The sequence below is a fragment of the Aedes aegypti genome, chromosome 1 (assembly GCF_002204515.2).
Source record: "Aedes aegypti strain LVP_AGWG chromosome 1, AaegL5.0 Primary Assembly, whole genome shotgun sequence".
Taxonomy (NCBI): domain Eukaryota; kingdom Metazoa; phylum Arthropoda; class Insecta; order Diptera; family Culicidae; genus Aedes; species Aedes aegypti.
The window spans coordinates 102,248,507-102,263,737 of NC_035107.1; the positions used below are offsets into that span (position 1 = coordinate 102,248,507).

Below are 15,231 nucleotides of genomic sequence, written 5' to 3' on the forward strand. Positions count from 1 at the left end.
TATCTCCGGTGACTGTTAGAAAATATCGATACATTCATTATTGGCGATCGTGCATGCGTCAGCGGCGGTACAGACTAAAATACTACATAGAAGCTTTCCTACATAGAAAGAATAATTAGAACTTGATTGCAAACCTAAAATCATGTACACCCTCCCCTTATCTTGCGCTTCGAACAGAATCTCACGTCGTATCATCAGTTAATAACCCAAAAAAACAACTTTTCTTCAGAAGTGAATGTAAAACACTGTTTTAGTTCTTACATTCTCCAAATGCTTCTCTGATTTTGTTTCATCATGACTCTCCATTTAGACTAAATTTATGCCCTACTTCGTTTTTTTTTTGTGTAAGTATTTGCTCCTCACCCCTGACTCGCAATAAGTAATAAAAAAATTAAGAGTCTAAAACACATTGAAAATATAAATCTTCTCTACATTAATACCCACACAGATGATGAAAGCGTGCCAGCAGAGTTGTAGATTGTAGGGTATCATCATAAGCAAATTGCAGCCCCGAAAAGTCGGTCACACCCTCTACGCACAGCACGCCTTGTAGGCAGGTGGTTTATCGCCGGTGCCACGATTGACGACCACCCGGTCGGGATTGTCGGTCGTCTCCTTGCCGGAAGTTTTGTCCAGAATCGCTTCGGCCAGCTCTCGGAATGCTCTCTCGATGTTGATGTTCGCCTTGGCCGAGGTCTCCATGAAGCGGATGTCGTGCTCGCGGGCGATCTGCGCGTGGAAATAAGTAAGCAAATAAGTAAGCAAGTCTGGTTAAAATAGGAACCTTAGAGGCTTTAGAATATGAACTTTATTTTTCTTTTGTTTCTGGTGTTACGTCCCAACTGGGACAGAGCTTGCTTCTTAGCTTAGTGTTTCTATGAATACTTCCACAGTTATAAACTGAGAGCTTTCTATGGCAAGTACGATGATACTACATATATGCCCAGAGAAGTCAAGCAAATTTTCATTTCGAAGCAATCCTTGACCAACCAAAAGTCCCTAGTTTGAAGGCACTCAGTCGCAACCAGTCCCTGCATTTCCTACTAGAACCCGCCTTCTACTTACACTTTCTCCTCGTTCTATGCTGACAACGCGTTTGTCTGTCATGTCGCATTTGTTCCCCAGAATCATCTTTTCAACATCCTCGTTCGCATGCTGTAAATAGGAATAACGATAAATGAACAATCGATGGAATCGATCCCAAAACGATCCAGATCACTTACCTCGTCTATGTTCCGCAACCACTTGACTATGTTGTCGAAACTCTTCTCGTTGGTGATGTCGTACACCAACATTATCCCCATTGCACCCCGGTAGTAGGAGGTGGTGATCGTGTGGAATCGCTCCTGACCGGCCGTGTCCCAGATTTGGAGTTTGATCTTTTTGCCGCGTAGCTCGATGGTTTTAATTTTGAAATCGATACCTGCAGGAGTGGAAAGTTGAAATCACGATTCAGTATTTAACTAGAGTTTATTAAAATTTGAACAAAATTTGTTTCTTGAGGAAATTTGTGAGTGTGTTCTTCAGCAAACTTTTAGGACAAGTTATTATGACCAACTTTGCTGAAGACACTCATTATCTAACTCTTCATTTGAGCTTAGTAAAATAATTCTGAAAGTTTTAAGGCTAAGTAGCCCGTCATTCGTTTTGGCAACAATGATGACTTTTCAGCTTGCATTTCAAAGTGATAAAACTCAGTCTTGATAATTTATATTGACTTGAAAAAGTATCCCTGTACGCGCTAACATACATAAAGTATGCTGATACTTTTCCAGCTGTTTTAGTGCAAAACCAACTGATTTTCTTTAATTCGAAATCGTGTGATGCATTAGCAACAACCATCAACGACGCGTACAAATTTCAATGACGGCCTACTTCGCCTTAATTTATCATGGACCCAAAACCACAGTCTGATATAACTTTTTTGTTTTCAGTTTTAGAGTGCTTCGTTGAGGCTCGAGCAAGACAGTTCGTACCTATTTTATGTTTCACGTCAGCCGAGTGGATTTCACTCCGTAGTAGTTTGGGTTCTTTTGATTATGTTACATGCTCCTGTGGGGCGTGCGACAGAATCAGCTCTTGTCCGGTATTGCGTTGCGCGAGAGCGAAAAGATATTTTAAGCGTGTGCTAGAATAAGGGCGTAAGTCGCATGATCGATTTCTCTTCATCGATCCTTTCTTTTGTGAATAAAGGTGACAAGATGCAAGTTTGTTAGCATTTTTTCACCTCAAGACGCAAGATTCTGGCAACCCTTCTATGCTAAGTAAACAAACTAATTTCGTGCGGTTCTTTTCAATCGAGTTTTCTATCATTATCTCCGAAGTATTAATCGCGAATCGGCAACCTGAGTACGCAGAGAGATCCCCCGGATCCGTTTAAACAAAATGCGGCCTCCGGACCGTCGCGAGTGACCACCAGGAGTCAATCAAAAACAAGGCAGAAACGCGGACTTGAGGCAGAGCATAACCTCAACGAACCTTCCCTTCATCCACCGCGTTCGAAGAGTCCATACATGGCAACGCAAACATCACCAGCACTGGCGGATCAAGCACCAAGCTGTAGCAGGGATAATGCTCTCCAAAACAAAATCAACGTCGCAGTGAGCAATCAATTTGAGCTACTCCAAAACGAAGATGTGGACGACGAGATGCCAATGTTAACTCCGAACCCGGTAGTAACGATACAGCCGCCTAAGGTGAAGAAAGTTCGGGTTCCTCCGATAACAATTTCCAACCAAACTACTAAACAGGTTCGTGAGCTGATGGTGCAAATCAACGTAGCCCAAACTGACTACATGATGAGGGCGATCAAAACAGGAGTGCAGCTACTGTGCTCGACAGAGGAGGGCTTTCGTAACATTGTCAATGCACTGAAGCAATCCAACGTTCAATTCTACACTTACATCCTTGTCACTGGGCAACCGGTGAAAGCAATTTTGTCAGGTCTATCTGTGTACGACACTGTCGAGCTGGAGCTTCTTGCTCATGGTGTAATCCCTGCAGAATTGAAATTATTTTCCTGCAAAGTCGTCGATTTGGAAGAAAGTGCCTTGTACTTACTCCACTTCGTAAAAGGTGCCGTTAAACTATCGGAGCTACAGAAAATCAAAGCCCTCTTCAACACTGTAGTGAAATGGCATTATTACGATCGGAAACCCACCGATGCCGTCCAGTGTCACCGATGCCAGCGATTCGGACATGGTATGCGGAATTGCAATCTGTTCCCATTATGCGTCAAGTGTGGCGAGAAGCATTTGTCGGCCGAGTGCAAACTTCCTAAGAAAGCGGACTTACAACATGTCGACAGAAACACGACCCGTGCCTCGATAAAATGTGCAAACTGTAGTGGGCAACATACTGCCAATTATCGAGGTTGTCCCAGCCGCAAAATTTACATCGAAAAGCTGGAAAAAATGAGAGCCGACCGCCGTCAGCAAGCACTACCACTCCCTGCGCGTCCCAATCGAATCAACAATCCACCTCACTCCGCCACAGCGGGTTCCTATGTTCAGGCGCTAATGGGAAACACAAGCAGCAACAACAGTCTATTCTCAATGTCGGAATTTCTCGCTCTGGCAACAAATTCTAGCTCTTTTCGAGCTAACGACCAAGTACGTCTATAATGTCTAATTTAGACTGCTTGCGTATTGCTAACTAGAACAGTCGGTCCGTTCATGGTAAGGGCTTATTCACAAATTTCATAACGCTGAAGGGGGTGGGTGGGTGTCCTGCTGGTGTTGCGGTTCATACATAATTTGTAGAACTTTCATACAAACAATTTATCATCGCGTTACGAGGGGGTGGGTGGGTTTCGAAAATGGCCATTTTCAGCGTTATGAAATTTATGAATGAACCCTAAGAAGCTTGAATTTTTCGATTTCCTGGAACGACACAGCATCGACGTAGGTATTGTCACTGAAACTTGGCTTCAGCAAAAACATGCGTTCTTCCGCCCGCGGTCGTCCATCCACGCTGGACCTGACTCTCTCGAACAACTTGCTGGATATGACAAAGCCCGTCAGCTTAAACGAACTGTCCTCGGATCATCGCCCGATAACATTCAGCATAAGTCTCTTAGCTCCAACTGTACGAGTAACACCAAAAATCCGCTGCTATGCTCGTGCGGACTGGCCTCGTCTCCATCGTGAGGTCAACGCTAAGCGAAACCTACTAGATCCAACTGTAGTAACCCTCAATGACGAAGCTGATATTGACGCTGCTATGGACCAATGCACGAGTTCACTAATTTGACGTTTGAGCGGTGCCGTTACCATGGTTACGTAAATAACACGGCACCACTCAAACGTCAAATAGTGAACTCATGCATTGGTCCATAGTGCTCCTGACAACGACCATACTTGACGCAGAAGCTGCTGCGGTCCCTGAAGTCCAGCAACGAACTTATCAAACTGCAACAATTCCTGAAAGTACACTTAAATTGATCGCATTACGTAATAAACGGCGGCGCCAGTGGTACCGGAGAAGAGATCTTATTTACCACGACATAGTTTCGTCCCTTAATCGCAGAATTCGTGAAGAGTGCGATCAAGCCAATTACAACAAATTCAAGCAAACGCTGAGCACGCTGAGCGATGATCGTAACACTCTCTGGAGAATCTTCAAAGCTCTGCGTAAATCCACCAAATACAGCCCACCACTGCGCCAAGGAGACACCATCATCGCCTCGTCGGTAGAGAAAGCGCAGCTACTGGCCATGAGCTTTGCACAAGCACACTCCAACCAAATGGCGGACGATCCTGAAACCGAAATCCAAAAAATCTCCGGGTCATGACAACATTCGGAGTTGCGTTATCAAGAAGCTACCTCGAAAGGCCATTGTTTTTCTTGCCAAAATATTTTCTGCTTGACTTCGAATCGGGTATTTTCCATCCAGTTGGAAACATGCCGTTGTGATTGGTATCCCGAAGCCAAACAAGGATTCTATAATTGCGTCTAACTATAGACCAATTAGTCTTTTGCCTACCTTCAGCAAACTTCTAGAACGCATAATCCTAAAGCGTATAGAGCAACTCCTTGAAAACACTCGGATCATTCCCGATGAACAGTTTGGCTTCAAACGAGGCCATTCTACTGCCCTGGGAATCGAGAAAATTTCCTTTACGAAAAGATCCTCGACCAGCGGGATTCGAACCCACGACGCTCAGCATGGTCATACTGAATACCCGAGCAGAAGAAAATAACTACTGAATACCAATTTAAGGTATTCCATACCTTATAATTTCCAATACTACATACCTGAATGAGGTATGAATTAGCCCTGCATAAGAGGTAAAATACCTCAAATAATACCTCAAGCATATTCTACGAACATCAAACTGATAACTAGATCAGGTATTGTAATACCTCAATAATACTTGATGGATTTTCATATAAAAATGACATTTTTCAATTGTAGTTCAATACCTCCAGCATACCTCAATAGCTGTTTAATACATCAATGAAGTATTTTTAATTTTTTGGAAGATTTTTTTCAATACCATTATTTTTTTTTTTTTGTATGGTATTCAGTTGGAGCTACCTGACAGCTTAACTTGTCAAGGCTGAACCCTCGGTCTGCCTTTGGCCAAGTTTCCCCTCTACCAGGACCAATACTCAGACGGACTAGGCAATAGCACCCACATGAACACTATTTTTTTATTAGTATTGTGACGTGGTAGTTTTTGAAAAGTACTCATATTCCCTTGCTTCTGAGAAAAGGAAGCATTGTCTAGTCAAAATGATTTTGAATAACTTTTCATTTAAGTGTACTTTTTAGTCATGATATTATGATTACTCCTGTCGTTTACGTAAGATAAGAGTCTTTAATGTAAATTGTAGTCAAGGATGTAATGTAAATTTTAGTCAAGGTGGTTTTGATATCTTGAAGGTAATAATTTTTGGGAAAGTAGGAAGCCAGACCCCATTCTTGGCTCACCTCGGCAGTGGGGTTTTTTAAAAGCTAGAGCGCTCATATTTGGCCACAATATGCATAGTACTGATGCGCTTCTTACACCAAAGTTTCAGACAATTCTACCGAGAAAAACCGCGATAACGCGTGATAATGCTCAATCAGCATTTACTTATCTGTGTTCGTTGAATATTTACCATAGCATTCGTTGTCGTCCCATGTTACAGTATTCGATATGCAGAAGGAGAAAACATTATCTGCGTAATTTTTCAAAACTGAAGAAACAATTCTCCGGAAATTCATATGGTCTGAAGGTCGGGAAAGTTTGCAATGTAATGAGCAAATTGAAAGATTATTTATGCTGCGGATGGGACCTTTTTTCCAATATATTTAAATGGATGACCAACTTCTGACACAAATGCTTCAGTTAAGTTTTCAGAAAAGGCAAAACAATATTATAGCCTTACAACACTGAACAGAATAAACTGCCCACGGGTCACTTTTTATATTAAAAGATCAAACTTGGAGACCTAGGTCTTGGCTTCTAGTGGGCTTTTTGTAATTTGCACTGAAATTCATAAATAAGCTTTCACTCACTTCACATAATTTCACTCAGCAGAAAATTCATGATATTTCAAACACAAACTTCTTTGTCATCGTATGTTTCGCATCGTGTGAAAAATGTCAAAAATTTTCACTTTGATTTTATTTGAATACACAATTTTTACTAAATATAATTGTTCTAAAAACTAGTTTGAATTATTGATTAATTTCGCAAAATAGTGAAATGAACAGTTTTATTTTTATATTTTTGTTAAATTTGAAGATTTATTATTACTCAAAAGATTGATTTTTTAAAGCTGTGAATTTCCGGCTAATCTATGTATTTCCAAATTTTAAGTCATCCAAGTACAAGAAGCCGAGATCCAATCCTCCAAACTCGACCATTTTGTTTTGATAAAACGACCAACTTGTACTATATTTTGTTCAGTTCTATATTATAGTACAAGTTTGCAAATATTTTTGTTCTACTAACCTCCTCAGGGGTCTAAGAATTTAAAGAAACCATAGAATAAGTATGTTACTGTTAAAACCACTGAAACTCAGAGTGTTAATACGAGCCTAAATTACTGATCCATAATTGTAGAATGTTAATGAACTACAGAAGATAAGCCTTATATTTTTTCGGCTCTGGGGGGGGGGGGGGGGGGGTTTGACCCCCGAAACCCCCCCTTGGTTGCGCCACTGATTGATATTATCAAGGCCAGAATTCCCAGTGAGTGAAGAATTTTATAGTACTAGAACACCATAGAAGATCGCTAAACATTACCTAATCATGGAACGGCTTCTTGCTCTATTATTTTAGGTAGATGCTATTGATCCCCCTTTGCTCCTATCCGCAACCCGGTGCACGCGCCCTGATGGTTTTCGAAAACCTCGTAGAAGATTACAAACCGTCAATGGCATTCCCAATTACTACCCCACATTGCACATTCAAGAGTCTAACGTGCTTATTCTGCGCGGCGTGTGAGTCGAGACGACTTGCTCTCACCGCGAGTGACGTGAGACGACTAATGCTAATCAAATGGGAGCGAGTCGACAATTGTCACCTCATTCGACTCGTGTCACCTCACACGCCGCGCAGAATAGGCACGTAATTGTGCTCCTAACCCACCCTCAGTCTGTAATCTTCTCGCCAGTTTGAAATTATATTTTCACGAAGTGAAAGTAATTTTGATGAGTGATAGCGTAGTGCAGCCCAACTGCATAGTACAGTAGTTTAACCAGAATCCTTAGGTCAGAAGATAAAATCTCAATTTTGTAACAAAGAGGTTGCCATTGCTTTGAAATTCACCCAACATCTAATCAAAACTACTAGCGATCAATTATCAAAATTCATCGCTCCCTGGAAAATATAATTCCAAGCCCAGGGATGATTTTTCAATTCTGCTCGAACCTCTCTTTTCGAAAACAAAACTATCATCATGTCTTGGAAAATGATTTCAAGTTGGAAAGGAAATTGTAAGACGCTGATGACGATCACCAAACCAACACACTAATCAAAAACTATATGCACGGTATGACGGAGTAGAACATTGGCCCGTTGAATACCGTTCTTTGCAAATATCAATGATCATTGATTCAGTTTATTTAAAAGCACTAAGTGTAATGTTTGCTTTTGTCTCAAAAAAGACAAAAACTTCTTCCAAGCTTTTTATTTTCCTAAAGAATAGACGAGAGATGTGCAAAACACACTGTTCAAACAAAGTGTATGAGTAAAAACAATGAAATGGAAAAAATATTGATGCCTCTTTCTTATCCTAGTTGCAGTCATCTTCCCAATGGATCACTGGTGATCCATCACAAAAAATATTTTTTTTCAGTTCTATTCATATTTTTGAGTAAAAGTTTACATCTTTTGTTCTGGTGATTTATCTAGATATCACATTTTTTATTTTTAAACTACTAAAATCCTCGTGGGAAAGAAAGGGTTAAAGGTGTTTGCTATTTGAATGGATAAACGGAATCAACAAGCTTTCCATGAATTCATTAAGGATCTCACAAGCAATACGCTGAGAACATCAGAAATACTTTGCTGTAAACCTGCAGAAATTCATACAAAATCTCGTAACCATGGATGAGTCAAGCAAGTGATCGAAACAAAGCTTTTTGTTGTCCGTATGAATTCTTCCAGAAACCCGCCAAAGAGCAATTCTTAATTAATGTGTCTCGAAATTCGGTTTTATGGAAACCACTTGGTTCTTCCTAGAAATTTCTCAAAAAATTTTTACCTTAGCTTTGTACCAATTGGTAGGAATTCACCCGAAATTTCATGAACAATTCACCAAAAATCTTTTATAGAATCCACTAAAAATCTTATTTGAAATAAGGTACCGCGGAACAAGTGGGTAAATGGGGTAAGTGAAAACAATTGATATATTTTACTGAATATGTGAATTAACGTTTTAAACTCATGCGTAAACCTTTGAGGCCATTGAGAACATTACGATAGGTAAGAGATTTCTGAGATGATTGAGCCATTATTGCATAATAGAGCGAAAAATTGTTAACCTGTCAACTGTTACTCCGTAACAAGTTGGCGGCGTACAATCTTATTTTAATATTTTCAGTGGAAAAAAGTTGCGGAAAATAATTTCCTGTACCACTTCTTAGTTGTCCTCTGTGACAGTTTCAAACTGCAATAAAAAAAAGTTTAAGAATTAATTCGACGTATACCTAAAAATAACTAAATTTAAACACTGTCAATTTTCTTATCAGGTGGTCAAGTGAAAAGTGTATCATTAGAGATTGAATTTGTGTTTTCTCTTTAATTAGCCATAAGTAAGCATGGTTCGCAATTATCATAGAAAAACATAACGTGCTGATAATTCAAGAAACTCTATACTCAAGCGTTAAAAGCTATTAGAAATTATGGAACTTCTCTAAAAGATGTTGCCAAACATTACAATATTAATATGTCTACTTCGGGCAGCCAATTAAAAGGAAGACGTTGACTGAAAAGTTACAATATTAGAGAACACACGGAAATCTCGTGGAATGTCTATGTAAAGCTAGTTCAAAACATAAAAATGGGGTATAGGTCTATCCACATAAAAAAGGTTCTAAATACGTTATTGAAGGATTCCGTTTGATTTCTCCCGAAGAGTTATCCGACTGTTCAGAGACGAACCAGCTCAGGGCTGAAAGTCTCTATAATAAAGCAAAAAAAAAAAGTTATCCGACTTTCTCAAAAACAAATAACGAGCGGTAGAAATTCTACAGAGCAGAAATGCAATTGCTGTCCTATAATGTAAGAACTAGCATTGGAAATGTTGCAGTTATAATGGTGTCGAATTATTTCAACTAACATAACTGAACAGAAGAAAATTCAAGTGAAAAGAATAACATTTTCTTTGTTTAGATGTTACTTATGTTATTGTTCATTGGGAAGCCTTAACAAATGTTAATGCTAATAGAAATCGTAAAAATAACTGTTTGTTTTTGAATTTATTGTTCAAAGCAGTAAACTTTTCACTTGCCCCACTTTTGGGGCAAGTGAAAAGTAAGAAGACATTTTTTAAAAAACTTTTTCTGTATTTTTTTCTTCAATTTGTCATAAAAATCAATTTCATCATGCTGCTTAAATTTGGTGGGAGTCAAGTAGGGGCTTGTGTTTCTAATATAAAGAATTATTTAAACCAATCAAAATATTGTTAAACTGCTTCATTTGAATGTTGTTAATGAAGCTAGACAATATCCGTGTTATACGAAAAATCCGCTTTACACTAGTGAGCGGTAATAGGGGCATGAGCGACTACTGGTGCATGAATCTCAACGACGTTTCCTAAGAACTCCTTTGAATGTGCTTTATAGAGCTAAGTGACATTTGAACTTACGAACATTCGCATACGCTCTTCATACACAGTTTGACTTGTACACACTTTCCAGATTCATCAAAATTGATATGGAAATATTATTTAATTTGAAATATTTACACCCAGGCTGTTTTTCAAGACAGAATGCATGAATGCAGGATGTAGAGTTTCGTAAAGCACACTAGAGCTCTTATAAAATTGTGCGTGATAACCACTTTATCTTCAGCCAGAAATTCGCAAAGCATTTTACGAGCAATCGGTTAAAATTGCGAAAAAACTTGCCAAACTCTAACAACATGTCTAGTCGTGCATCCCTTGGAAAAAAAATTCTAGTTTGTTTGTTTGTTTTTTTGCTTTTCCCGGTGTGTTCTGCAATTTCCCGGGTATTACCGGTATTTTTTCCGGCCATTTGTAATTCCCGGGGTTTTCCCGCTTTTCCCGGATGGATGGACACCCTGCAAACCTCAAAATTTCAAGAGCACAAACCTGGATGAAGAACCGAACATCCGTTTAAGCTGAAAACTTGATCGATTGGTCACTAGCGAACGAACAATCGATTAAGTTTTCAGCTCCAATGAGTAATCGGTTCTCCAGATTTGTGCTCTTGAAAATTCGAGGTTTGGCTTCGATTCATTTTCACCTTAAGTATTCTGATCTCAAGTTATGTTAATGAAGAATTCAAAGCAGTTAGATTCTAACTTCTGGAAACTAACATTCAAATAACATTTCAAAAAAAAAACAAAAGCCTTTCATTCATTCAATTTTATCAAACAAGTTTTTTGGAAAAAGGGCCCCCACAAGACTCTGGCCCCGGGGCCCCCACATTTGTAAATCCGGCCCTGGTTGGTCAGATGAAGTTAAGTATCTAGGGCGAACGCTAGATAAAAATTTATCTTTCAAAAATCACATTGAAGGCATTCAAGCCAAATGTAACAAATATGTAAAATGTCTCTCTCTATTAAAAGAAAATCAAAACTTTGTCTTAAGAACAAGCTTTTGATATTCAAACAAATTTTCATGCCAGCCATGTTGTATGCTGTACCAATATGGACTTGCTGTTGTAATACCAGGAAAAAAGCTCTGTACTGGATTCGAATTAAAATTTTGAAAATGATTCTGAAGCTTCCTCCCTGGTATAGTACCAATACCAATTCTATTGCCTCGATTATTGCGTTTTATATTTAAGTTAAGTTAGGTTAAGTAAATTGAAAGCGTTTTTTTTTCTTATGAGTAGGTGAAATCAACTCATCTGTAAAAGATCTGAACTGCTACGGTAAATTAAATGTAATACGTTGTTAATCAAATGTTAATAAAATCTTAAATTTGTTTTACCAAACTAGGATGATAGTGTTGTCTAAAATAGAACACCTAGATATAAGAAATGAATGTAATGTTTGGAATGAAACTAAAAAAAAAATAACAGTGGGAGATTGGTCATCCTAGTTTGTAATTATGTCAAGTTGTGTACGAGAGATGTAGGGTGTAATAGATATAGCAATAAACAGTCGATCTATGCAGACCTTGTATCGATTAATAGACGAACATTTAAATTGCGATTCGAGTTACTAAGTAAACAAATCGACCGTATCAAATCAACGTCGGTCTCGTAAGTTAAGTTACACATAGAACAACAAAATTGGATGACGAATGACTAAACCTTCAACCCTTCTATAGAATGGCACTCCCAATGCGAACGATATATCACAACATATATCGTCCGAGATGAACCGAAGCAGTGAAAAAATACTACTCTCGAGGGATCTAAAGAAAACAGAAACAAAAACGTAAAGGCATACACAAGAGAGGCAACTATTTTGTCCATATTTGACTCATCGAACGATGCAATGCAACACCCAGCTGTTTGTTGGACACGCACAGAGCTCAAGTAAATAAAACATGTAACAGACACACAAAGCGAAAAACAGTCAAGTGCCGTGCCGTAACCACTGACTGCTTGCAGCGGTTTCTCCGAATCTACGGACATTGATAACGAATTTCAACTGGTTGCACTTACCGATTGTGGAGATGAAGGTGGACGTGAATGCATCGTCGGAGAAGCGGAACAGGATGCATGTTTTCCCAACGCCGGAATCACCGATCAGCAACAATTTGAACAGCAAATCGTACGTCTTCTTTGCCATCTTTCTGTCGGCTGGAATCAACAGGCGCTAATCTAAAACAATCTGCTCTATGCTACCAAAATTGGCCTCGATTTTCCGTCTGACCGTTTGTCAGATAAATCCCCCTAGAAAAAAAACGTCCTTTGTGTCACGCACTTGTCTTCCCTGTCTGGGCTTCGTTGGGTGTTGGTGGATTGTTTTCTTTCCCTCTCACTCCTTCAGGTCCAGTGAGTAGCAAAATCAGTCTCAGCCTGTAGCAAAAGGGAGGATCTCAGATTCTGCTTCTTGCAGTGGAATTTTCTCGCCCCGTTTTGAGTCCTTGCGGCCAGTAATCCAGTATCCTCCACCTTGTCCCGGTTTCTTGATCCTGGGGGTGCACTTTCTACAGTTAATTTAACACCTCAACCGTTTCCGAGTCGGCAAATTTTATCAGCACACGAAAAAACTACACCAAAGTGCAATGATTAAAATTATTACGAATCGTTCGCGAGTCACTACTTTTTCGTCTTTCGTTTGTCCAGAGTTCTCACACGCACACCAGCAGGCTTCGGGTCGGGTGTGAACTGTCAAAAGCGAAAAAAGGGGTGAATCATCTGGTGAGAGGGCGACCAACGAATGAACGTGTGAAAAGGAACAAAACAATAAAATTTATCTTTTGGTCGCATCGGCCAAGCGAAAGATTGTGAGTTCCGCGACACACTCAAATCGGTTGATGCAAAATTATGGAACATCATCACATACATTGGGCGGTATGAATAGAATGTAGCAAAGTTGAGTTTACTACATTCTCGGTAGCAAACGCTACATGTGGAACACGACTGGAATATGTTTGTGTCATTTTCCTTTCTACACCTTTCGAACATACTACAAACAACGCGTTTTACATTTACTACACTGAGAAAAATCTACACGTCAAGGTCGTGTGTTTTACTTATAGATTTGCGCAATGAGGAAAACCACATGATTTGAGTGTGGTAGCCATATGGATTTCATCATTGATTTCACGGTATAATAACATGTGTATCAACATTAGGTTGTCATGTGAAACAAACATGAATTTCCAAATATTAAATCATGAAAACCAACTGATTTGCTTATTGAATTCGAAATGTAGTAGCTTTAGATAGTCATGTGTGATAGAACATAAATGTCATGGGGCTGAAAGAAGAAATTTGGTAGAAAAACTTTTGCTCCCCAAAATATGGATCCGACGCTCCTCTGCTTGTCGCAAGCTCTCTTGATTTTTTTTTCAAACCCGTGAGCCAGCAACAAGCGGGGCGCCGCAAATCCATAATTTGGGAAGCTAGGGATAAGCATATTCCATTTTTTTCGAAACTGAAAGCCAGGAAAATCTGTTAGTGGAATCCGATTTTTCTACTAAACTATACATTATAATCAATGTTTTCTTATAGAAAGGTAGAATTCTCGTACATCGGTCAACTTCACTAATAAAAGAAAAATCGAATTCACAAATTTTCATCTAACACTTTCAGCTTCAAAATTTGCTTCTTCTCTTTGGAAGCATGATGATGACTGTCGTTCGACACGAGGTCCAACCGCAATTCAGTTCACTATGCATTCCATGGGTTGATCACAAACAATTTAGAAGCTTTGAACATGGAAATCGATAGGATAGCTCATGGATTTCATCATAACAATCTCATTGCGCAAATCAATGAATCGACCAACTTGAACATGATGATTATGACACAAGATAACCATAAGCAAAACACACTGAATCCGTGTTGGAGTGATGATCTATGCGTCCATAGGTTGACACATACGAATCTGAAGAGAAAGCTTCGGGAACTTATGTGGAAAAAATATGGAATCCCTGTTGTCGGTTGATGAATCAATCCATGAAGCAAAACACAGGAATTTAATGTGTAACACACACGAAGTTTGCAAGAAAATCATAGCAAATCGATATGGACGTTCATGAATCGATCCATAATTTTAAACACACAGATCGAGCGTGTGGATTTTTATCAGTGATACAAAGCTACTGGTAGTTAGCGTCAGAGGCAGTGTTGTCACATTTTTTTGACGTTGGATAACGTCTTACGGCAACATACTGGGGTACAATTTCGAAAAACGAAAAATCGCTCGCGTCACGAAAAGTGGTTAGATTTTGACTGTTAATAACTTACTAACGCCCGCATAAATTTTCAAGATTCTTGCACCAATCGATTGCAAATCTTTCTACGAATCTACTCAAATAATGAAAACTATTGATTTTCATGACTAAACTATTGAAAAATAGGTAAATATCGAGGCATGTCTTATTTTTCATAGAAAAGCACATTTTTCTTGCTGTTATAAGGTTTTGACGTTTTGAAGTTTACATGTGCCGTAATTTCGGGTGAAATTGATCATTTTTCATGGTTTTTCGTGTCTGTTTTCAATCATGTTGAAAATGCCAAACAACTGAATACAAGTACGACGGTCAACCTCTTTGGCTCATGTGCCAAAATGTTATAACAAATGTGGTTTTAGTGCTAAAAATCATCCCTTAAATAGAAAATCGGGGAATCCCATTTCGGGGTGAAATTGATCACTTGTCAATGCGATTATTGTTATTTTTTGAAACGACTCTACATAATGAATATGAGCTCCCTGAATTCGAATATTCTTGCAAAATGCTTAATAATGCAATATGTAAAGAAATAATGAATAGTTAATTTCAAGAATTGTGATAAAAACGCCTAGATGTAGGCAATTTCTTAAGGAAAAACCTGATATCCAACAGAAATTTAATTATTTCAACCGTATGAGCTAATTGGTACCAGTTTAGAAGATGAAATCGGGCTCGGGGATATATTTTAAG

General features: G+C 39.0%; 1 protein-coding gene across 1 annotated transcript; it reads right to left on the reverse strand.

Annotated features, from left to right (window-relative positions):
- Nucleotides 1–13: 13 nt before the first annotated feature.
- On the reverse strand, nt 14–12,938 carry LOC5580058 (ras-related protein Rab-10). The gene is made up of 5 exons (XM_011495253.2): nt 12,805–12,938; nt 12,299–12,529; nt 1,224–1,423; nt 1,066–1,155; nt 14–729 (listed from the first exon to the last, which is right to left on the reverse strand). The coding sequence occupies exons 2-5, from the start codon at nt 12,423–12,425 to the stop codon at nt 532–534; spliced, it is 615 nt and encodes a 204-aa protein (XP_011493555.1). The 5' UTR covers nt 12,426–12,529; nt 12,805–12,938; the 3' UTR covers nt 14–531.
- Between the last annotated feature and the right edge of the window lie 2,293 nt (nt 12,939–15,231).